This window comes from Peromyscus californicus, unplaced genomic scaffold, assembly GCF_007827085.1.
Source record: "Peromyscus californicus insignis strain IS unplaced genomic scaffold, ASM782708v3 Scaffold_12__1_contigs__length_115047231, whole genome shotgun sequence".
Classification (NCBI taxonomy): domain Eukaryota; kingdom Metazoa; phylum Chordata; class Mammalia; order Rodentia; family Cricetidae; genus Peromyscus; species Peromyscus californicus.
The window spans coordinates 60,769,993-60,796,174 of NW_026294413.1; the positions used below are offsets into that span (position 1 = coordinate 60,769,993).

The following is a 26,182-nucleotide window of genomic DNA, read 5'->3' on the forward strand; positions in this document are numbered from 1 at the left end:
TGTTCCTAGCCACTATATGTCAGCTCCATGGATCTTACAGTCATCCAACCACTCACTCACTCATTCATTCATTCACTTGTTGATTCTGAGTGTTTACAAAGCATTTAAAATTGAAGAGTCCTGGGTGCTAGAGACCCTGAAAAACAACCAGACTCAGTCCCTGCCCTGTGAAAAAACACGGTGAGCAGAGAAAAGAGACCTAGGCTGCTAAGGTGAACTAGTGAGCAAAGTGGCACGGTACAAACCAAGGCTGTAGTTGTGGGTAGGGCGAGACCTTCAGGGTCCCATTGGCTATCTAAAAACATTTACCCTGTTTCCTAAGCATCAGGGGAAGCCATTAAAGGTTCCACTGGTAGACAAGATTACAAACTCATCTCTATAAAGCTCCTCTGAGTCCTAATATGGAAGACAACTTGGTCAGAATAACTATGAGGTGGCAGTGAAGGGACAACTGAGGAAGGTAAGGAGGAGAAGAATAAAGGGATGGGGTGGGGGGTGAGAAGGGGCGAAGGAGAAGAGTAAAGGGATGGGGGTGGGGATGACAAGGGGCGAAGGAGAAGAGTACAGGGATGGGGGTGGGGGATGACAAGGGGCGAAGGAGAAGAGTAAAGGGATGGGGGTGGGGGATGAGAAGGGGCGAAGGAGAAGAGTAAAGGGATGGGGGTGGGGGATGAGAAGGGGCGAAGGAGAAGAGTAAAGGGATGGGGGTGGGGATGACAAGGGGCGAAGGAGAAGAGTAAAGGGATGGGGGTGGGGGATGAGAAGGGGCGAAGGAGAAGAGTAAAGGGATGGGGGTGGGGGATGAGAAGGGGCGAAGGAGAAGAGTAAAGGGATGGGGTGGGGGGATGACAGGGGCGAAGGAGAAGAGTAAAGGGATGGGGGTGGGGGGATGACAAGGGACGAAGGAGAAGAGTAAAGGGATGGGGGTGGGGGATGAGAAGGGGCGAAGGAGAAGAGTAAAGGGATGGGGGTGGGGGATGAGAAGGGGCGAAGGAGAAGAGTAAAGGGATGGGGGTGGGGATGACAAGGGACGAAGGAGAAGAGTAAAGGGATGGGGGTGGGGGATGAGAAGGGGCGAAGGAGAAGAGTAAAGGGATGGGGGTGGGGATGACAAGGGGCGAAGGAGAAGAGTAAAGGGATGGGGGTGGGGGATGAGAAGGGGCGAAGGAGAAGAGTAAAGGGATGGGGGTGGGGGGTGACAAGGGGCGAAGGAGAAGAGTAAAGGGATGGGGGTGGGGGATGAGAAGGGGCGAAGGAAAAGAGTAAAGGGATGGGGGTGGGGGATGAGAAGGGGCGAAGGAGAAGAGTACAGGGATGGGGGTGGGGGATGACAAGGGGCGAAGGAGAAGAGTAAAGGGATGGGGGTGGGGGATGAGAAGGGGCGAAGGAGAAGAGTAAAGGGATGGGGTGGGGGGATGACAGGGGGCGAAGGAGAAGAGTAAAGGGATGGGGGTGGGGGATGAGAAGGGGCGAAGGAGAAGAGTAAAGGGATGGGGGTGGGGATGACAAGGGGCGAAGGAGAAGAGTAAAAGGATGGGGGTGGGGGATGACAAGGGACGAAGGAGAAGAGTAAAGGGATGGGGGTGGGGGATGAGAAGGGGCGAAGGAGAAGAGTAAAGGGATGGGGTGGGGGGATGACAGGGGCGAAGGAGAAGAGTAAAGGGATGGGGGTGGGGGGATGACAAGGGACGAAGGAGAAGAGTAAAGGGATGGGGGTGGGGGATGAGAAGGGGCGAAGGAGAAGAGTAAAGGGATGGGGGTGGGGGATGAGAAGGGGCGAAGGAGAAGAGTAAAGGGATGGGGGTGGGGATGACAAGGGACGAAGGAGAAGAGTAAAGGGATGGGGGTGGGGGATGAGAAGGGGCGAAGGAGAAGAGTAAAGGGATGGGGGTGGGGATGACAAGGGGCGAAGGAGAAGAGTAAAGGGATGGGGGTGGGGGATGAGAAGGGGCGAAGGAGAAGAGTAAAGGGATGGGGGTGGGGGGTGACAAGGGGCGAAGGAGAAGAGTAAAGGGATGGGGGTGGGGGATGAGAAGGGGCGAAGGAGAAGAGTAAAGGGATGGGGGTGGGGGATGACAAGGGGCGAAGGAGAAGAGTACAGGGATGGGGGTGGGGGATGACAAGGGGCGAAGGAGAAGAGTAAAGGGATGGGGGTGGGGGATGACAAGGGGCGAAGGAGAAGAGTAAAGGGATGGGGTGGGGGGATGACAGGGGCGAAGGAGAAGAGTAAAGGGATGGGGGTGGGGGGATGACAAGGGACGAAGGAGAAGAGTAAAGGGATGGGGGTGGGGGATGAGAAGGGGCGAAGGAGAAGAGTAAAGGGATGGGGGTGGGGGGTGACAAGGGGCGAAGGAGAAGAGTAAAGGGATGGGGGTGGGGATGACAAGGGACGAAGGAGAAGAGTAAAGGGATGGGGGTGGGGGATGACAAGGGGCGAAGGAGAAGAGTAAAGGGATGGGGGTGGGGATGACAAGGGGCGAAGGAGAAGAGTAAAGGGATGGGGGTGGGGATGACAAGGGGCGAAGGAGAAGAGTAAAGGGATGGGGGTGGGGGGTGACAAGGGGCGAAGGAGAAGAGTAAAGGGATGGGGGTGGGGGATGAGAAGGGGCGAAGGAGAAGAGTAAAGGGATGGGGGTGGGGGATGAGAAGGGGCGAAGGAGAAGAGTACAGGGATGGGGGTGGGGGATGACAAGGGGCGAAGGAGAAGAGTAAAGGGATGGGGGTGGGGGATGAGAAGGGGCGAAGGGAGTGGGGGAGGGAAAGGATGTTGATAAACAGGTAAAATCAGTTAAGTGATAGACTAGAGAAAGACCAAGTCATTAGAGGGCCAAGACCCTTCGCTTGTGCAACACGACACAGGGGCCTCAGTCACTGTAATGGGAGCCCTGGGGACAGGCATGAGGAGGAATGGGTTTATGTTAGACGTGCTAAGTTTGGGGTTCACTTGGAACATTCAATTAGAAACATTAGGAAGGAAGTCAGAACCCCAGAGTACAGTCTAGATAGAAACACAAAGCTCATCTTGTCACACGCATAGCGAATGAAGTCATGGTGTAGATGAGGCTGTACAGAGAGAACTGAACCAAGGCCTAGAGCAAATGTGGACTGACTCCAGCACTGGACCAGAGCTGCTTAGAGAACAACCAAGGACAGAAGAGCTGGGGAACAGAAGAAAGCCAGCACAATCTTACGCTAAGGGTGCACGCACAAAGAGGCCATTGCCGAAACCCTGAGTGATGCTACACACTGCAGGGAGCTCGAGCATGGGAAGGCAGGACCCAACAGAGCCGGTTTCAGAGAGACGCAGCCAGCACTGCTGCAAAGGTCAGACCCACTGTGGATAAGCCCACACGGGCCTTCCTAATCAGCCAGTAACCTGAGCAGGCTGATGGTCCTAGAAGGCTGACTGCAGTGGTTGGAGTTTTGTACTGGATGGTTTTATGTCAACTTGACACAAGCTAAAGTCATCTGAGAGGAGGGAACCTCAATTACGAAAATGCTTCCATAAGATCAGGCTGTAGAAAAGCCAGTAGGGCATTTTAATTAGCCATCAATAGGGGAGGGCTCAGTCCACTATGGGTAGTACCATCCCTGGGCTGGTGGTCCTGGTTCTATAAGAAAGCAGGCTGAGCAAGTCATGGGGAGCAAGCCAGTAAGCAGCACTCCTCCATGGCCTCTGCATCAGCTCCTGCCTCTAGGTTCCTGCCTGGTTGAGTTCCTGTCCTGACTTCCTTCAGTGATGGAATACAATGCCAAATAAATCCTTTCCTTCCCAACTTGCTTTTTGGTCATGGTGTTTCATCACAGTAATAGAAACCTTAACTAAGATAAGTTCCAAGGGAAGAACTATACTATGGTGACTGTAAAGAACTCTTTTGAGAAGTGAGATCATAAAGAGGGAAGGGGCTGAGAGTTACAATGTTTCAGTTCTTGTTTTAAGAAGCCTGAGACTCTCCAAGCCAATAGGAAGGAACCAAGGGAGGAAGAATCATTAGGGTACAGTCCTAAGATGAAGAGGAGAAAGTACCTGACCATGTATTTATCATTTCCTCCCCATTGCCTTTCTGAAACACAGCTGTGGTGACTGGCCAACCTAACTCCTGCATATACTATGTAAATGATTTTAACCCATCCTGAACAGCAGGGCCTCCTTCTAACCTAATTTATGTGACAATCTGGGTGTTCCTGTAAATACTCATGTTACAGAATCAGTCTTAAAATTTGCGTCAAGAAGGTCAGCTAAGCCAGGTGTTGGTCATACATGCCTGTAATCCTGGTACTCGGGAGACAGACACAGGAAAAGTTCAAAGCCAACTTCAAATGCAGAGCAAGTTCAAGGCCAACCTGGGCTACATGAGAACTTGTCTCAAACAAAGGTCTTCTAAAAATCCACAGCTACAGAATGGAATGGAGGCCCAGTGTTTAGGAGTTTGAGGCAGGAGGATCAAGACTTTGAGGCCAAACTCAGCAACATGGTCCTATCTTGTTCCCCCTAAAATCCAAACAGATAAAACCCCACAATTACAACGCAAGTTCTAGAAAAGAATCTCCACTCAAAGAACATGGTTGGTACTGAATGCATGCACTACTGCTCCCCCAGTATTCACAGCCACACACAGTTACTAAACACAAGGTGAACAACTAGACAGGTAATGACATTAGGGAAGAAGACAGGTTTGGTCTTGAGAAGTTCCAGAAAAGTCCACCACCCCCACAAATGCCAAAGGTACAGTAACCGCCAGTTTTCTTTATAAAAATCCCCCGTGGGGAATTAACTGTGTCAATGAACAGTAAGCCACTGGTGTGTCAGTCCTTAGAACTATTTCCTCCTGAGCACAGCTCCAATGCCTGGGTTAAGTTCACTGTAACTCAGCACAAGGGCAGGAGAACATGGTTACCTTTATGTTAGAAAGAGCTCACATCGAAAGTCCAGTGGCTCTAAATGTTTAAAAAACAAAACTCAGAAATTTGTGGGGGGGAGCACATGTGCATGCATGGATACATGTGTGTGCCATATTTGAAGGTCAGAGAAAACTCATGGGTGTCAGTTTTCTTCTTCTCCCATGTGGGTCTCAGGATTCAAGCCCAGGTCGTTATGATAGGTGACAAAGAGTCTTTACCAGCTGAGCCATCTCACCAGCCCTGACAATGGCTTGTAGTGGAAGGAGCCGTGAGGATGTCATCGCCATCTGGTAGTGTCGGTAACTGAAGGAAGGCCCTGAAGATCCCAGTTCCACATTTCTGTGAATACAAGACTTCTGGGAACTTCCTTTAAGACCATCTTAGGCTCTCACAATTAAGGTTTTATTCCTAGATGGAGTCAAACTAGAAATCCCAGAAAGCAACCTCAGTTCTAGAAGTACAAAACCTGCCAGCTAGAGAGCAGTGCTGTGGCTAAGCTAGGAGAAGAGTTAAAGGACTTCCGTCAGCAGTCATGGACTGACTGTAGACTTGACTTGGACTCAGCTGAAACGCCGTCCTCCCAAGCTGCCAGTCATTACTGCACAGCATGACCCCACCACATCGGTATGGTGGTGTGGGGTGTAGTCCATGTAGGTTCATAGTAATCCATGGCAAGCACTAATAATAAAAATCTACTCAAAGCACTTGTTAGGATGAATGTTTAAATTTTTCCCTCCTCTCTTAAAAACAATGACTAAACATACAAGTTTTGGCCAAATGCTCCCAATACCCTAGTAAACACTGTACACAGCTCCTAGTAGTTGGACTGCCCTTATGGTAAGAAGAAGTCCACCTGGAACAATACTCAGAAAAATCTACCCAAGGTCAAGGAGGCCAGCTCAGCTACCACTGTCATGATCTACCCAATGCACCTACCCAATGTAACCACCCAATGCGCCACTTAACCAGAGGAGGACTGCACTAGTTACAGAAGAATGTTCTTTTCAATTTTGATCTTTCTCTCTCCCAAGAGGAATTTTGGCTCATCCTCTAACATTTTGGATATTTCTTCCTAAATCACACCTCATGTCAAGCAACCTTGTAAGAACACTGTAAGAGAACACCGCAGATAGAGTAGGTGAACTGAGTTGAGTAATACCCTCCAAATTCACAACTATCTGGAACCTCAAAGTATGACCTTATTTAGAAAAAGAGTGAGTTAAAATGTGATAGGTTAAGATTTGAAGATGCAACAAGTGAAGACGAGGCCACACTGATTAGTGTTGACTAAGCATCCTATAAGGTAATACAGACGGGAAGTGACAGAAGGATACAGGCTAGTGCAAGTGGGGTGAAGGTTCAAGCCACAGAACACGGGGCACTGCCAGCTAGTCCTGGAGGCTGGGAAAAAACAAGGAAGGAGCCTCCCCTGCCGGCGTCAGAATGAGCACAGCCTTGCCAACGTCTTCATTTCTGTGTCTAGTTTCTGAAACTGAGAAAATGAATTCCGTCGTTTTAAGCAATCCAATTTGTGATGCTTTGTTGTGCAGTCCTAGGAAAGTAACAGGCTAGGTATTAATACCCGGAGTATTACTACTGGTAATGACCCATTTTGCTCCTCTTTCACATCTATAAGGGATGCCTTCCAAGTCCACCAATGGATGCCTATGAGATTGTTTTGTTTTGTTCCCTATACACACTTATGAGAGAGTTTAGTTTATAAATTAAGCACAATAAGAGATTAACAATTACAACTAAGATAAATGATTACTTAAACTTGGGAGTCATTTATTTCTGGAATTTCTGCTTACTGTTTCGGACCACAGCTGTTGGTGGGTAGATGAAATTGCAGAAACAGATGCAGACAAGGGAATGCTGCTCATACGGGTCACTACAAACAGTGCCCTGGCCTGCACATTCTCAGTGCAGTGAGACACTGGCCGGGGGGATGACATCTCTAAAGATGCCCAGATTCCTTTTTAAAGGATACAAAAACTTATTTTTCAAAGGCACAATTTTTCCCTTTCCTAAGGTAACTACATTCTTTTCCCTTGAAGCCTCTGAAGGATCAAGAGAATCCACCTGGGTATCTCCTGTTACCGGGAAAACAAACTCTGTCCCTGGGGGTTTCCATGAAAACACACAACACTGTGATCTCCATCATGCGACACAACATCAAGCTAGGCCACCTGAAGAACACCACTAACGAAACAGAAGCAAGCAGTGACATTTCCATGAAGCTGTTCATTTAACTTGCAAATATGAATCCCTACAGAACACTATCTGCAACAAGACAAAGTTTATAAGACTTCCAACTGCATAAGAAAACGATGCCTTAAGTTCCCTCAAACTGTCAAGAACACATTCTGTTTCTACTTATTGCGTCCTGGTGTCCATCATGCTGCCCCCTCCCTCCTCCTCCTCAGCTTTTCCTATGTTAAGAGCACCCTCTCACTGAGCTAACTCCCAATCTTACTTAGGTTTTCTACTTGACTGCTTAACACAAGTCTGAGGATTCCAAGAAGTGGAGTCTGGTGTGCATCTATAGGCCTAAGCTAACCACATAAACACAACACCTGCTCACATGTCAACTGAGAGCATATAAACACTGATGGTGCAGTGCAGAACTCCTTTTCATATCCTGGTGAGATGAGCTCAAATCCTTTCTCTCTTTTCACCGTGCATGTGGCAAAGCACCATGGTGGTCCAAGGATCAGCTTCAACACAAACTGGAAGCAGACTCTGTCTGCTTTCACAGCCGAGGAAGGAGACGGACTCACAACCTGAGACTATAACTCCCAAGTCCACAGACAGGCTCCCCGTGTCAGCCGACTGCTTCTTAGCTGGGTAAACTCTCCAGGCTTCATTCTCTTTATCTGAGACATGAGCAATACTACCCACACCTCAGGGTTAATGTGAAGTGTAGATGTATCCAACCTTCCCATCAAACAATAAACACAGAACCAATGCAAAGAAGAAAGCCAAGAGGTCAGAGCCAAGAGCCAAAACCTTACCCTTCCTCCTGCAGTGGTCCTACCTCTCCGAACCAGAGCTACCCCTGTGTTAAAGTCTTTATATAGAGTTCCTGTCCTGCCTTCTCATTGGTTGTAAACCCAACCACATGACCGCCTCCTCACAGCCTGTCTGTATAGGCCTCCAGGTTTTCCATGATTGGTATTAAGATTAAAGGCATGTGTATCCAATAATGGCTGTATCCCTGAACACACAGAGACTTACCCAGCTCTGCCTACTAAGTGCTGGAATTACAAGCGTACGCTACCACTGCCCTGCTTTCCTATGGCTTGCTAATAGCTCTGACCCCCGGGCAACTTTATTTATTAACATACAAATAACATTTTAATACAAATAAAATATCACCATATTTCCCCTTTTCTATTTTAATAAAAAGGAAAAAAAAGAAAAAGCTTATAACTAATATAAGAAAAACTATATACAAAAGGACAATAACTATATACAATATATACAAGTAATAAATACCTAAACAATGTCTAGTCCATTTGTATTTGACAAATTCAGAGAAAATAATTTCATTATCTATCCTATTTTTGTAAGTCCAAAATGTATCCTAATTAATCTTCAACTATAACTAACTAACCTTCAACTATAACTAACTAATCTTCAACTCCCTCAGAGACCCAAGAAGGAAATAATATTAGCTAACAAAAATAAAAACAGGAAGTGCACATAAGCAACCTCCAAAAAATTTGTGAGTTGACAGAAACAGACAGCTGTCTGGACAGTCACCTGAGGTTTCTCCGAAGTGCTGGGGCATCATCTTCAGCCTATAGGCCCAGCATATCCGACAGACTCATTTGTGAAGCAGGATATACACAAGGTCAACAGTTCAACCTCACATTGAGTGAGAGTAGTCCATGTACCAGAAACACCTGAATTCCACCAGTGTCATGTCATGATTCAGGATTTCAAATTCTGGAAATTGCTGATGGTTTTCCAACTCAGCTGTCCATTCTTCCTGGCTGTGTATATATGGCTTCATCTCAGCATCCCATTCTTCTCCATATCCCTCCATCAAATGCCAGTCTACTATTGAGTGGCGTGAGCTTAGTTACTCTTCAAGAATAACTGTTTCAGCTGCTGTTCCATTGCACATCAGAGGCCATCGGCCCACTGCCTGTTCAGCTGCCTTCGAAGAAAAGGGCACTGTACCTTTTTCGAATTGCGAAGGCCACTTCAGGGATGGTGCCATATTGTCCTGGCCTCTGAAGATGCCTTTTGATAAAGCCATAACCACACTTGTTTTGGCAAGAATCAGTAATCCTTTGTTTTATGTCCTGTTTGTCCATTTTGTCCTGTTGATTCGAGGATACTTTGTTGTCCAGTGGCTAACTTTTGCCACAATGAAAGTTAACTCCATATGCAGTTTCTTCAATGCCCATTTTTTCTCTGAAGTAGATTGGTACTGCCAGGAGCCGACATGTCTCATAGTCATAACAAAAAAGAAAAATTTTCTAAGTTATTAAAACATTTTAAATGCCATATTCTGTAGATCTCTGAAGGGTTTGAAGATAACCTGTCTATCTAAAATATATCTACTCAATCTTGAAAACATACCTAATATAACTACAAGTTCTATTATAATATCTAACTACTAACTTTCATTTCTTTATATCCTAATAGTTGGTAATAACATTCAAGGATCAGAAAATTGCATTACATTGTTAGATGAACGGTACAATTAGAAAAATATATATAACATTTTCTAACAATATCAATTTCAATATATATAATTTGTATACAATATAAAACAATCCAATCCAATGTAAAGTATTTACATTTTTCTTTTCTTTCTTTCTTTTTTTTTTTTAATAAGAACCTTAAATCTAATCTCCTTTGCTTAGCCTTTTTCCTAACCCTTGACAACAACTTGTAACCAACCCCCCTAATCAATGAAAATTATCCCAGACCCAAAACCCATTAAAAGACCAAAAAAACCAACCGACCCACAGTGAAGTACGGATGAAGCAGCGTGGCAATGCTTAGTGTCTTATACAGGGGATATATTTGATAAACTTCTAGTTCTTACTCCTTTATTTCCTTAACCTATGCCAACTAATAAAAATATATGCAGTAAGAATATGATAGGGTCGCTGGGCGGTGGTGGTGCACGCCTTTAATCCCAGCACTTGGGAGGCAGAGCCAGGCAGATCTCTGTGAGTTCGAGGCCAGCCTGGTCTACAGAGCGAGATCCAGGAAAGGCGCAAAGCTACACAGAGAAACCCTGTCTCCAAAAAAAAAAAAAAAAGCCGGGCGGTGGTGGCGCACGCCTTTAATCCCAGCACTCGGGAGGCAGAGCCAGGCGGATCTCTGTGAGTTCGAGGCCAGCCTGGGCTACCAAGTGAGTTCCAGGAAAAGGCGCAAATCTACACAGAGAAACCCTGTCTCGAAAAACCAAAAAAAAAAAAAAAAAAAAAAAAAAAAAAAAAAAAAAAAGAATATGATAGGGCCAGGGAGATGGCTCAGTTAGTACTTGGCATGCAAGCATGAGGAACTAGTTTGATACCAATGCCCATCAAGAAAAAAATAGGGCAGGTGTTACAGCACACACACAAAATCCCAGCACTAGAGAGGCAGAGACAAGAGGGTCCCTGGGGCTTGATGGCCAGCCAGTCTACTCTAATTGGTGAGCTCCAGGTTCAGGGAGGGACCCTGTCTCAAAACTTAAGGTGGAGAGTGACTAAGGAAGGCATGTGACCTTAACCTTTGATCTCCATACACAATGTATACATGTGCAGGTATGTATGTACACACACACATAGGAAAACCATGACCCAAACCACAAATCCATATATAATCAATTACATTTATTTTTACACGGTAATAACAATAATATAGATTAATTCTTTCTTCCTGTCTGAGCCAAACTTCCTCTAACATATGTATGCTTAACCTTCAGGTGTTTTTTGGTTGGTTTTTGTTTTGACTGTTTGTTTGCTTTTGAGAAAGATCATACAGAGCCGCAGCTGGTCTCTAATTCACTATGTCGACAAGGGTAACCCTGAACTACTGGTTATAATACCACTTCCATTTCCCAAATGCTGTGATTACAAGTGCATGACACCGCATCTGATCCAAGGGCATTTTGATATTGTTTTGAGAACTTGTTTGAGGGACAGAAAGATGGCTTGGGGGTAAAGGCACTTGCCGCCAAGCCTGATAACTTGAGTTTGATCCTCAGGACCCATATAGTAGGGAGAAAGAACTAACTCCCACATGGTGTCCACTGATCTCCAAACTCATGCTATGGAGCAAACATCCCCACAAAATAAATACATAAATAAGTGTAATTTTTAAACCTTTTTTTTTTTTTTTCCGAGATAGGGTTTCTCTGTGTAGCTTTGCACCTTTCCTGGAACTCACTTGGTAGCCCAGGCTGGCCTCGAACTCACAGAGATCCGACTGGCTCTGCCTCCCGGGTGCTGGGATTAAAGGTGTGCGCCACCACCGCCCAGCTAAACCATGTATTTTTAAAAACAGGACTTGTTTAAAAACTCTTTAAAGACAGGAATTCATCTTAATAAAATATTAATAAGAATGTTGACTTTATAACAGTTTGGTGAGGAAGATACATTTTTATATAGATAAACATATACATATGACTATCCTATAACCATTATTCAGTAGGACTGGTGAAAAATCCTTCAGTAAAAACTACTTCTGTGTTGACACTTCCTCCCCATCAATTATGAATTATCCACATGTGATGGCTATTTTTGGTTATCAACTTGACTACATCTGAAATTAACTAAAACCCAAGCAGCTAGGTATAGCTGTGAAGGGTTTTTCTTGATTGAATCATTTTGAAGTGGGAAGATACACCCTAAATCTGGATCTTTTGAGGTGGGAAGACCCACCTTAAATCTGGGTCACCTTCTGGTGGCAGTCTATATAAAGAACATGAAACAGTGATTCTCAACATGTGGGTCATGACCCCAAAAGACTGAAAGAAAAAAAACAGATATTTACATTATGAATCATAACAGTAGCAAAAACACAGTTATGAAGTAACAAAGAAAGTAATTTTATGGTTGGGGGGTCACCACAACATGAGGAACTGTATTAAAGGGCCACAGCATTAGAAGGTTGAGAACTACTGACCTGGAAGAAGAGCTTGCTCTTTGCTTGCCCTTGCTCTTGCTGGCAAGTCCATGCCTTCACTGCCATTACAGCCTACTTCTTCAGGATTCCAGCATATACTGAAGACCAACTAAGACGCCCAGCCTTGTGGACTAAACAACTACTAGATTCTTGGACCTTCCATTGGGAGACAGCCATTATTGGAACAGTTGGGATCATAACTTATAAGTCACTCTAATAAATCCATATATATGTGAATATATGAATATATATTAATTTTACCAGTATATTCATTCATCAGTTCTGTTCCTCTAGAGAGTCCTAACTACTACAGGAAGCATCTATTCAAGACCTTTAGTAGTGTTTTCCTCCCCGCATCCCTCCTTTAACCTGCCCCATCCTTCTCCCCCATTAACCTTCCTATTCTAGTTCCCCTTTATCTTTTTATAACACTATCCTCCATTTCCCTTCCCTTGGAAGATCCTCCACCCCCTCCGACCCCTTACTAGGTACCTAACCTCTGTGGTTAATTGGATTGAAACGCATTTATGATTAAAAACTAACAACGTGTGTGTGTGTGTGTGTGTGTGTGTGTGTGTGTGTGTGTGTGTGTGTGTGTATAGCAGTGTAGTAGTGGTGATTCTGATGTTGACAGGTGGCGAGGTCACAGAAGAGTGGGAGGTGATGGACTGAGGTCATAGTATAGAGACTTGGTGGGAGCTGGATGTTTAAGTAGATAAAGGTAAGAAGGCAAGTATTTAGGCACACAACTAAAAGAAAACAAGCAAGGAGGTAACCAAGTACCCCCCCCCAAAAAAAAAGGATTTAAAAGGAAATCAACCATTGAGGAGAGAGGACTGGTGAATACTGTGCAAGCCTTGGACTGAGGCTGAATAGTTAGCCTATGTTAAGGAGCTAGATCCCTAATACGGAAGAAGATTCCCTCTCTCCACCTGAATACTTTCCACCATATTTGAGGGGGTGTCTTAGTCAAGGTTCTCTAGAGAAACAGAACTGACAGAATGGATATAAGAATATATATATAGAAGGTGGCATGATGAGAACCTACTGACATTTGATTGCTGCTGGGAGAGGGAAGGCCAGTTTTCTTTAATGGTGTCACACTCAGTATCTTAAGCACATTTGAGGGCAGGCCCCATGCTCAGGAACAGTCAGCCCACACAAAATGAACTTGTTGATTGGGGTGGGGAGGGGGTGAAGCTGGGTAGACAGGGAAGTGGGGGAGGATCTAGGACCAGTAGGGGACAGGGGATGAATAAGATCAAAATATACTGCATGATGTTGTCAAAGAATAAAAACATTTAAAAAAGACTGGTCAAGTCCTTAATACTCAATTCTTTGATAGAAGAGATAGATTTTTTTTAAAAAAAAAAAATCATTTAATGAAATGAAAACAAAGTAGGCAACAACATAGCAAGCTTCCTAAGCATTACAGGTGATTAATTCTAATTATTGGGGTCCAGAAACAATCTGCATGAAACAACATCTAAAATAAATGTGAAATATAACATCTGAACAACATCTTAAAAGATGGTTAGAGCTTTGCAGCCCAACGTGGTGAACAGGGTTCCGGGCTATTTGAAAAGAAAGAGCAAAAGGGACAGGTGAAGACAGCCTCCCCACCTGCAGCTTCTCTGTCAGTTGTCACTTCAGGAGAAAGAATACAAGGCTTTCCTTGTCTACCTCCCACAACCAAGGGATGCGTCTGTCTTTCCCCTCTGCTTCGCAACTGCCCCAATCCTTCCCTCTGCTCATATCTCCCAAGCGTCCCGCTTCTCTTGCTGCCTGTCCACACTTGGTCCGGTGGTCAAACAGGATCTGATCTTCCTTCTCCATCTCGACCCACTGTGCAGTGACAATGGGACTGGTTCAGTAAAACAAGGATCTACTTTCTGACTTTATCCTTCCCTTGATTTAGAATTTAATCATTATTTGGACACATAGTCTCAGAAAAGGATTTCTTGTGTCTAGAGAGTACACATACTACTGAACTGACAAGATTCTAAGCATTTTCTGTAGCAAGGAATCTATTATTACAGCAATGAGAAGCCAGAATCTTAAACATTCTGGTCTCTCAATATATCTTTCCCTAATATATGAGAATTTTATAAGGCTTCAGACATGAATCAGTAGGATGAGCAGTTAATTTTCCTCATTGAGACAAAGGAGGTACTTTTAAGGAAGTTCTCACACAAGCCAGCGCCCTCAGTCCTTTAGAGGAAGGTAGTCTGGCATCTTGACAATGTAGTAAATAACCAGAGAAGCAGAAGAGCCCTGTCCCTGACTGATGCTCCTGTTACCTGGAAGTTCCATTTAATAAGAGGACTAATGGTTCTGTGGTTTCCCTTCCTCTATAGAATAAACAGCTACATCTGTCCATAACTTGTCCATGCCAATTAACCATCTGCACTGATTTCAAATGTACAAAGAACCACTATATGTAACACAGATCCAAGACTCTGCAGAGATGGTGAATGTTCTACATATAATTCAACGAACTGGTAGGCAACACATGGATCTCAGCTCATCTTTTCTTTTCCTTTATAATGAACCTTCCCAGTTCACTAAGCAGTCCAGTTATTTCTTATATCTTTTAAAAATAACTGACATTAGAGAGATGGTTCAGCAGTCAAGATCTCTTGTAGTACTTGTTGCTCTTAAAGATGGCCCGGGATCAGTTCCCAGCATGCACACAGCAGCTGACAACCTCTTATAAGTAATCTGATGCTCTCTTCTGGCCTCTGCAGGCATCAGGCACACACGAACATACATACATGTAAGAAAAATACACTTACGCGTAAGATAAAAATAACAAACAGTAAAATAACCTATCCTATACTCACCCCTCCTTTAAAAAGTGGCTCTCCTTAAAGTGAACGAGGATCAGTATATAATCTCTGCTTTTCTAAGGAGAAGCTTATAGAACTACAAATGCAATCTCAAAATCCTACTAAGTAACGGGCATTAGAAAAGTCCCATAAATACTGCTGATAAGCTGATTATGTTTAGTAATACTATTAATATTTCCCAAAGGCCATTAAACAACTACTTTGAGATTAAGAAGTATCCAAACACACCTCTAATGCTTGTAAGGGCTGAGGTAAGACTGTAGGCATAGTCTTATCTTCTACTATGTATACATTTTAAGTCAAGCTATTAAATAAAATATGATTGTATAGTCTGATATTGACCTTCACCTACCTGGAAGGACAGGTTCTTAGATTCTTTGATGTCTCATACCATAGTGTGGTGGTTTACAGGGCAAGTCTATCCCTTCTCTTCCTATCCCCAGTTCTGTCAACATCTCTGCTCCCCTTCCTCCTCATCTCTTCCTCCCCATCTCCCTCCTCCTCACCCCCTTCTCGAGCATATCTTACTCTGTCATCCATGCTGCGCTTGATCACAGTATCTTCCATCTTTTAAGCTTTGCCTGAACTACCACCACCTGCCTAGTACCTGGAGTTACAAGGTTCACAGCATTTCAATGTAGGACCTTTCATTTCACACGTACCAAAGCAGAGCTTCTCTTGCTCAGGACACTGGATAATTTTTTGTTTTGTTTTTTCTAAACAAGGTTTCTCTATGTAGCCCTTGCTGTCCTGGAACTTGTTCTGTGGACCAGGCCGGTCTTGAACTCAGAGATCCACCCACCTCTGCTTCCTGAGTGCTGGGATTAAAGGTATGTGCCACCACACTCAGCTTGGATAACTTATTCAATGAAGAAATGGACAGATCACATTTGCTACCAGTCAATATACTAGATGAGAGTCAGTAAGTAAGACGATAAAGATAATACCTAAACTTCCAAGCCCTATGCACTTCAGTTCTCTCAAGATCTATAACCAACGGCTCTAATATTTACCTGGATCTAGATCTAAAATCTTGATCTTAACAAACTCATTCAAGTTTACAGCATTCTATTCCTATTACAAGAGAGTTGAAACAACAAGAAAAAGCCAAGAGAACAGAGAGTATCAGAACACAAGATCAGCCGTGCAGATGGAAGAGAAAGCATTTCCCTTATGTGACTGTCACTAACACTCAGATGGTGCAGCGGTCCAAGTTCAGTATCACAGTTCAGCAAGTTCGGGATCTTCGTTCTCTCTCAATGATGCAGATGCACACAGCTACAGTGTTTGCCTGCTAAGGTCCATAGCCTAGCAACCAGCAAAGCGGCAGGGCACGCTGAGCCACAGCACATAAGTAAAGACAGCCTCGCCCTACACAGCACCTCCCCCTCACCATAACTTACTGTGCTCCATGCACTCGCTTAGCCAGAAAATGACTGTTTACTTGAAAAAGCTATTAGATAACTTGTTAGCGCAGTTCATAACACTCCACAAGAGGGCAAGTATTTCAACTGGAAATCTTACTTATTTGTACTTACTGAGATTGTACCATTGTCTAGACCTATGGACAGTCTTCTTGTTTCCGGGTTAAAAGACATGCATGAACATGGAGCTGAAAGAAATGAACATGTTGATGAAATTAACAAAACAATGATTCTTATTGATTCAGGGGTGTCTAATGAGCTAAGTGTGTGGCTAGGTTCACCCCACTGCCTCCTGAAACAGCTCATTTAAACCACACCCATAACAAAGTAAAAACAGCAATTTCACAGCTAAACGCCTAGTTTTTAAGTTGCCCTTTTAATGAATATACAAGCAAGACATTCTCAAATGTGGCAAGTCCTAAAGGCTGGAGTCTTAGCTTGTGCTAGCCATACTGGATCTAAATTTGCTTGTCTAGAAGACTGACTCTACTTTGTGCTATGCAAACTTTGACCCTTACTCTCTTAATCCCACTCAAATCCCAATTTAAACAGGAGTAAGCAATGTTTTCTGAGCTGGAGAGAAAATAGAAAGATTTTACCCTTCACTGCCAGACATTCAAATACACACACCAATGCAGAAAAGTGTGTTGGTTCAGAATTTATGTGAGGCAAATTAACTACCAGGGGGATTTTACCCTGAGTGTTCAAGAGATTACTGGAACTCACTAGTTGAAAATAACTGTGGAGTCATTTTCTTCTGTATGAAGTTAAAAGAGACCTCAGTTTAAATGCAAATAAACCATATAGGCCTGTGGTGGTAAGAATCCGGTGATTTTATTTGTGGGTGAGTTGTAGGTTAATAGCAAAGATGCAGCACACTGAAGTAGGGAGAAGCCCTTATTCAGCATCACTGATGTCTTTGGAAGAGCAGAATTCAGACACAGACACGCACACAAGAACAGCATGTGAGGTGCAGTCAGAGCTAAGGGTGAGACCTGGAAGCCACCAGAAGCCGAGAGCAGCAAAGCTCAGGCTCCCTCACAGCCCTCAGAAGCCGCCAAAGTTGTGCAGGACCCCCTGAGATCTCAGCCTCCAGAACTGGGAGACAATACAGACAGTCCTGCTGTTGAAGGGACTCATTTTGTAGTACTTTCTTACAGCCCCAGAAAACTAACGTAGGAGTTATTTCATTGTGTGGTGGTATTAAGAATAAAAAAAATCCTTTTAAAGTCTCTCTCTCTCTCTGCATGTTGTCCACTTCTGGGTCTCTGTATTAACTGCCATCTACTGCAAGAAGCAGCTTCTCTAATGGAGGTTGAGAGATGCACTGACCTATGGCTATAGCAATATGTCATCAGGAGTCATTAAACTGCTATGTTCCTTTAGCAGAATGACAGTATTTTCTCCACTCCCTTATAAAAACAGAACTGCCAAATTCATCATTTTATTTTATCTTATTAGAATGTGTGCATGTGTATGTTACAGGTGTGCAGGTGGGTGTGCTTATGTTCACACATCCAGAGGCCATTTGGCATGTCCCATTCAAATGTCCAGTTGTCATCCTCTACTCCTCTGCATCATACATTGCCTTGACAAGGGTCTCTCACTGTCACTGCACAACTGGAAGTCTGCAGTGGAGCAGCCATTTCGGTGGTTTCTTTACTGCACCCCTTGTACACAGTACTAACAACTTGTCAAACCACCTTACAGGATGAGAGTAAAAAGAAAGACTCATCAGACAACAGTGGGCATGGCCGCACTTTGACCAGGACTGCTTGGGGAGTGTGTGTATCCTTGGCCCTCTAGTTAAACTTTGATCTTACCTGAAGGACCCTAAAGATGGAGTCCAGGGCTTTGCTGGATCTATTTGCTTCCCCCAACACATTCTCAATGTGACCACATAAATCTCCTTTTTCTGCTTCCCAGTTTTGACTCTTTTAACTGGCTTGATAAGGAAGGGTGGCCAGACAAGACTTGGCACAGGTTTTGACCACCAAGTTAACTCCTAGAATGCAGGTGGAGCACAGTAAAATAACAGTCCCCTCAGCCATCTAGAGACAGGGAAAACCTTCATATGACTAACTTTACCTTTGATCCTTTGTATTAAACCTTTCTCTTATCTTAAAAAAAAAGAGAGAGATAAATTTTCTACCCTTTTCTTTCCTAAACCGAGTGCACCTAATTTCATGTTATTTGTGTCAGAAAGATTTTTTTTAACAAACTATGGCCACTTCAGTTCCTTTTTTTAAAATTCATGTTAGTTGTATTATAAAATTATTATTATTAGATTTTTGGTATATCCAATTAAAGTATGTGTACAGATTTAAATTTCAATATTGTGATCATATTTTAAGGCCTAATGAATACATAATACTTTATACATCTGGGTACCCTAAACATCTTAAAATCTATTACATAATAGCTTTAAATGCTAATTGTTTATATAAAACAACATTCGTTAAAGTCATAAGATTTTATTAAGCTATAAAATTGAATGTTATATTCATAAATTCATATTCATAAATTTAGATAAGGATTTCCTTCTAAAACAGATTCTAAATATATAGTTAAATAAATTTTTATCCTGTTATATAATGAGTGATATAAAATTCGATGAATGATTTCTTCAAAATACTCTTAATATAAATATATATATACATATATATATATATATATAAAATGTTTAATGTAAGACTTTCATACAATATAATCTGACAGTGGTTTCCCCTTCCTGAGCTCCTTTCAGAGCCTCCCTACTTTATTTATGAAAACTAAAGTTCAAAGGATAAAACACCAGGTGATTTCATCAACTGAAAGAAAAGAACATCACCTCAGAGACTCCTTTCTGACTTAAAGCTCACGACTGTCCAGGCACTTCTAACTCACTCCTGGGAGGCAGGAAATGTCTCACATCATCTAAGAACAAATTCATGTGGATGTGGAAAATTCTGGATGTACTCATCTTCAACGCCACTGATAATGGAGTACCCTGAGAAACTAAACACTTATCTGTTTATGCTTCTTAAATATTTTGTGATTAGATTTGAAAAAATTCTTATGATATCTAGTATTCTATCTGGTAGATTTCAAATGACAAAGTAATACTAATCTTGGTTTTAATGAAGCTACAAATGAAGATATTATGTCCTTTTATTTCATCTTGCCTTTTTGTTAGGACTGTTTGCTTACCCTAAGCCCCAAATTATTTAAAACTAATGTTTGAGCGGGTGGTGGTAGTGCACACCTTCATTCCCTGAAGGCAGAGGCAGGTGGAGCTTTGTGAGTTTGAGGTCAGCCTGGTCTTGAGTTCCAGGCCAGCCAAGGATACACAAAAAAACCCTGTCTCAAAAAAAACAAAAAAACAAACAACAACAACAACAACAACAACAAAAAACTAATGTTTGAAAGAGTCAAGATTTTCCATTGTCTTTACACACACACACACACACACACACACACACACACACACACACACACACACATTCTTATTATCCAGTGTGATTTAGCTAAAACAAAAAAAATAGTTTCTAATTTAAACTTTAATTCCTTTATTCTAACTAGGAATACCCAAAGATTTGAGTTTACTCTTCTTATGCAAATTATACAAAGGACATCAATCTCCAGGAACAACATCATCATGGTTTATACCTTAAGTACTGGTGTTTCTTGACTTAATTAGCATCTAAAATGTTCTATAGTATAATTAGCCAGCATTTAAAAATTGAACAATATTTATCTTTTACAAATTTAAAAATGTGTGTGGGTGGGTTGACAACAGTACAGTGACTCCTTATCTTGGGCAAGTTCTAGCCCCTGGGACAGCCATTCCTTGCCCATGTGTGTCAGAACTAACACCCTGTGACTAATAGATAAAAGTCTTTTGGACTCTACTAACTTAGCAGACCACTAGCTTCAGAGAGCATCTTGGGCTACAGAAAAGCTTCCCCCATTTCACTGTGCCTGCCTCTCTGATGTACCCACCAATGTGTTGTAAACTTGGCTTGATTTGTGACTTTGATCTGAAAAACTATAAACCTTCATCAAACTGCTTCCACAATAGAACATGGAGTTTGGGGTAACCTAAATCTACACTCCTGGGCCATGGTCACTCAAAATGGCTCCAAAATAAACTCTTATTCCCTTAAAAAAAAATAGCCACAGAGAATTTCACATTGATGCCCATGTAAGTGTAACATGAGGCATTTATGTAGACTTTATGTAGAATAAAGGTGCTTATGTAGAGCAGATACAAGTGCACAGTTCAGAACTTAGGTGAAGTCTCAAGCCACCCATCACAATCAGGCTCGCTCTCAACTTGGCCTTGAATAGATCTGGGAAAACAGATGGTTCAAAATCAGTGTTTCAATAAGGGCTCAAGTTCTCACATTTGTTAACAGAGCAGATGGTTTGGTGGCTGTACCTGTGTAAAATCTGTGTGGCCTGGCCACAACCTCACACCCAAGAGCCAACACAAGAGTTGGGACAGACAACAAAACAAGTTATCTCAGTGATTGATTGATTGATTGATTTGTGGTTTTTCGAGACAGGGTTTCTCTTTGTCGTTTTGGTGCCTGTCCTGGATCTCACTCTGTAGACCAGGCTGTCCTCGAACTCACAGAGATCCACCTGGCTCTGCCTCCGAGTGCTGGGATTAAAGGTGTGCGCCACTGCCGCCCAGCTAATCTCAGTGATTTGTAAGCTGTGCCCATCTTTGTATTTGTAATTATCTTTGGGGAAAAAAAACCAGTCTCCTGTTTTGTTTCGGGGACAAAGTCATAAATGCTCAGGAGCTAACGTAAATTCCACCTGCCTGTCCTGAAAAGAGACCCCACAGTGGCCCTGCCTGAGGCTTGCACCCCTCAACCTTCTAGTTACTATACCTCTGGCAGCCCAGGGGGTTTACCTGTCCTCTCTTCCCAAAGGAGAAGTTAGCGCCAAGGGCCCAACTGTGACACCCAATCCTCTCACACAACCATCTCCACCACCTGCTGCCCCGGCTGACACTTCAGTTTCCTCCCTGTCTCTCTTCTGTCTTAAGCCCACGAGTGACAAATCTAGTCAGTAAAGTAAATCTAAAGTATGTCAACCATGGATAGCCGTGACTTTCACGTGCTATTTTGTCTGCAGTATAATGAGAATGTGATGGTTGAAACAGTACCCATTAGACACATGGATGGGGGCAATGAACTCAATCCTGGGCCCTGAGGAAGGTCCCTCTGCAGTTAACAAACTTGGGTAGAAGGTCCCAGCTTAGTAGCCTGTAAGCTGACAGGGCCACAGCAATCAGTAGCAACAGCATGGAGACGCCAGGGAAGAGTGAAAGAATATTTGTTCCAATTTCTCTTTTGCCCACAATATCAGCTGGTTTACAGGAAACTTCAAACAAGGCGACAGTCACCCTAAACTCTCTGCAGAGGCACTGGCGACAGAGTTCAGTAACAGAGTGTGTTTAGTAGGCAGGCTCATGGCCCTGGATCCGATTCCCAGCACAGATATATGCAAAAATTCTGCTGCGAAAAGTTTAAGCAGACTTTCTTCAGGGAATGCCAGTGACAAGGTCCTTATCACTTTACTTCTCAAGATGTCATCCTCAGTGAATTGTAGGCAGTGCTCATCTAGTACCTGCCTTCTTCACTCGGTGTGAGCATCAGGAGTGCGGGAACCAAACGCCATATTTACCACCCCATCCTCTGGACATTGCACGTAGCTGAACTGTCTGAAGAAACTGAAGAAAGGATTCCCTGTTTCCATGGCTTCACTCCTCCGAGACCACATTCAGCTTAACACCACAGTGACACCAACAGGGACCCTAAGTCAGCCCTTCTCTTTAAGGGTCACAGAGATCCAGGAGGCTGTGACAGGTAGGCTAGCCACATACTTGCAACTACAGCCAGGGAACTATAAGCACATGTGGTGCACGTGGTAGCAAAGAGGGCTTGTCTTGGTCTCACAGGCAGAACCCTTCCAGGATTCTGGGTGGACTAGGAGGATGAGGAAGGCAGCCTTTCAGCATCACCATCTGGGCTTCTGTACCCTCAGGAACCAGAGTGTCCCCTGCCTGGCTCATCCTTCCTTCTCTGCCATCAGCTCCTACTGCATCTCCATGCACAAATGCCTAGAAGCTCTTGGCTTTAATGTTGCCAGTTCTAGGGGCCTGCCAGGACCAAGACCAGCATTTCCTAGTCAAAGTGCTAACCTGGGAAAGCCAGATGGATTCAGGAAAAACAACCTTAATTACACACGGCTGGATTCTCTTGGCTTTCTTCCTCCAGGTGAAGGAACGGCTTAGAGAAGAGAATGAGGACACCAGCAAGGACAGCGGCTGGGATTACAACGATGCATCTGCTGTTCATCACTCACCTGCTTGTCACTCCCCTAGGTCACTCAGCATGTCACACACTGCCTTGCTAGTTGTCAGCATCGAACTCAGCCTCCACCACTCTTCTCACCCACTACCTCCTCCCCACTTTCTGGTGCTGAACTTCCACTTCTTACTAAAGGTACAGAACATCTACTCTCCTGCCAAACACAATATTTACTCTATTTTGAAAGTAGTCCGAAGGACAAAGTCAAGAAGCTGCTTTCTGCATTCGGAATATTACTCATTATGTGCTAGTATAAACACACAACATGGTCACAGCTGCCTTGTAGCATACATTCCATAGCCATTCACTTGGTTTTCTTTCTTTTTCACTTATTTTGTAAACAATACCACTTCAACATTAATTAGGGATAATACTAAGTAATTCTCTCTCTCTCTCTCTCTCTCTCTCTCTCTCTCTCTCTCTCTCTCAATACTCAAAAGGTAAGTTTGCAGAACAGTTCATTAGAAGGACCACTTCAGGTCCTCTATGATCAATTATAGCTTATTTCCTTATGTGAAATGACTCTTACTCAAGTTGAACAAAGCTGAAATACTTGCTAAGCAGTTAGTTCCTATGTGCCCTGAATTTGTAAGATTCCAAGAACATAAAAGCCAAATTCTGTTTTTTCCACTTATTTTAAAGTGATTATATAATGTAATGGGTTTCATTATGACAATAAAAGCTAATTACTGATGACTATGGAGACTATATACATGGCCTTTTCCCCCCCTTTAACCTGTGTGTGATACTGAAAGCATACAAGAATGAAAAATTTCAGAGATCTCCTTGCTCTATTAACCTTCTTCATCTGCAAATCCCTGGCACCCATCATTGGCCTATATACAGTAGATACGTTACGTTTGACTAGCTTGATTTACATATTTATAAATCAATACTGTATATGCACAAGTCTTCATCTGGGTTCATTTAAACATATACATATTGCTCAGTAACACATAAGCAATAATGTTACAAGATCATAGACGCAGCTTTAATACACATTGAAATCACCTGGAGATTTTACTACAACGCAGATTCTGGGCCGGTCGCTTGGGGCAGAACCTGATAGCATAATTCCAATAATTGGTCAGGTGACACTGAAAACCATCTACGGATCTAAGGAGGCCAGTTTTAATTCCCTTTAGAAGACTGTACAAATATCTAAAGTCTTACTTCTCAAAGCCACATACCACTATTAGAGAAGCAGAGCTCATGCCCTTGGGAAATCACATCTATTATTAGATGCCATCATTCCACGGGTGTTTACTTAGTACCCATGTCATACTGCCCAGGGGTTTCCGCTGCCTGTTCTGCACAACACGGGGAGCTGTAACTCCCTGCTCAGTTACAGCCACTCCTTGCCTCTTCTTAGTAACCATATGTCAAGTCTGATGAACAGGCAAGACCAGAGAAAAGACTGGTTATTTTACTTAAAGCCGGCGGGGTGGGGTGGGGGGTGGGGGGAAGATCAGAATTTTCTTTTTTTTCCCCATGCTCCTAAAATATCATTCCTACCACAGCTTAATAGTTAATGCCAGTAGGGGGAGGGAGCTAAACTGGCAGGCCTATAACCTATAATTGTGTCTGCTAGAACCAAAACAGGTAAAGCACAGAACCTAAAAAAGTTTCTTCTTCATAGAAAATGGGTTGAAAATCAGGTCAGCTTTGTGGCTGCCACCTATCTAGCAGAAAATTCTAGAGTCATTTTGACAGCCTCTAAGCTAATTTGAAAATCAGTGAAAACCACTGTATCCCTAATGATGCATTTGTTGCCCTTTCAGCATTTCTAGCTCATTTCCACTCCTTTATAACACCTGCTGACCAGCAGAACCACTCTCTACAAGGGACTCCAGTGGCCACACTCCCTACAAGGCACTCCAGTGGCCACTCTAGGCTGGACTCTGGGAGGCAACCATTACTACCCTTCTTGACCTCTATTCTGGTCCCTCCACTCATTCTCTCGGTCCTGCTGTAGCCTGCCCACAGAAGCCCCTATGTCCAGCTCTTCTCTTTCCCCTAGGGACTCTGACTCTTGATCCATACCCAAAGTCCCCCTAGTTCTTTCCTGTCACCCCTTCCAGCCTTTCCTTCTATCTCAACTCCAGTCCTTTGTGACAACTGGTCACAGAAACACTCCCTATCAGGGACCCCACGGCCACACTAGGATAAGACCCAGAGTGGTTAACAGCAACCAAGGAACAGAACATCCACCCAACAAAGAAGACAACAGATATCTATGCCAAGAACATCATAACTTCAAATATCATAACTCTAGGTGCCTAGATCTCAGGGCAGAACATACATGAAAAGCCAAGACAACATGCCTCTTCCAGAAGGTAGCAACCCCATTGTAACAAGCCCTGAGAAAAGCAATTTAGCTGAAGCACGAGATAAGGACTTCAAAGTATCAATTATGAGTATGTTCTAGGACCTTGAAGAGGATATGAATAAATACTTTAACGAAGACCATAAAAACAAACAGTTGAAAGAAATAATGAAAACAATTCAAGGTGTGAAGGCATAATTTACCAAAGAAATAGAATTATTAAGGAAACCCAAATTGAAAATGAAAACTTACACAAGTGAAACAAAACCTCAGAGATAAGTCTCAACAAGAGATTACAAGACATTGAAGAGACAACTTGTCCTGAAGACAAGGCAGAAGACATGTATAGCTCAGACAAAGAAAGTGTTGAATCAAAACAAAAACAAAATATAGATACAAAACATACAGGAAATCAAGGACACTATAGAAAGACCACAGGTACAGAGGAAGAAGAAGAAACCCAAGTCAAAAGCACAGGAATTTTTTTTTTTAATCATAGACTTAATAGCTAACGTAACATAAAAGTGAATACATACCATGTATGTCTTTCTGGGTCTTGGATAACTCACTCAGGATTTTTTTTTTTCTAGCTCTATCCATTTACCTACAAATTTCATGGTTTTTTTTGTTGTTGTTGTTTGTTTGTTTTTTCTTAATAGCTGAGGAACACTCCATTGTGTAAATGTACCACATTTCTTTATCCATTCTTCTGTTGAGGGACATCTAGGTTGGTTCCAGTTTCCAGCCATTATGCATAGAGCAGCAATGAACATGGTTGGGCAAGTGTCCTTGAGATAGGATGAAGCATGCTTTGGGTATATGCCCAAGAGTGGTAGAGCTGGGTCTTGAGGTAGACCGATTCCCATCTTCATGAGGAACGATCACTGATTTCTGTAGTGGCTGCACAAGTCTGTATGCCCACCAGCAATGGATGAGTGTTCCCCCTTACTCCATATCTTCACCAGCATGAGTTGTCACTTGTTTTATTGATCTTAGCCATTCTGACTGGGATAAGATAAAATCTCAAAGTAGTTTTGATTTGCATTTCCCTGATGGCTAAGGATGCTAAACATTTCTTTAAGTGTTTCTCAGACTTTGAATTTCCTCTACTGAGAATTCTCTATTTAGAGCTGTACCTCATTTTTAATTGGGTTATTTGCTTTCTTGATATCTAGTTTT

The 26,182-nt window shown here is 43.2% G+C and overlaps 1 protein-coding gene across 1 annotated transcript in view; it reads right to left on the reverse strand.

Moving 5' to 3' along the window:
• The window catches only part of Wdfy2 (WD repeat and FYVE domain containing 2), a 151,984-nt gene that overhangs the window by 60,725 nt on the left and 65,077 nt on the right, over positions 1-26,182 (reverse strand). The window contains exon 3 of the mRNA XM_052732983.1: positions 16,427-16,500. Coding sequence (XP_052588943.1) covers positions 16,427-16,500 — 74 coding nt within the window. The remainder of the gene's footprint in view (positions 1-16,426; positions 16,501-26,182) is intronic.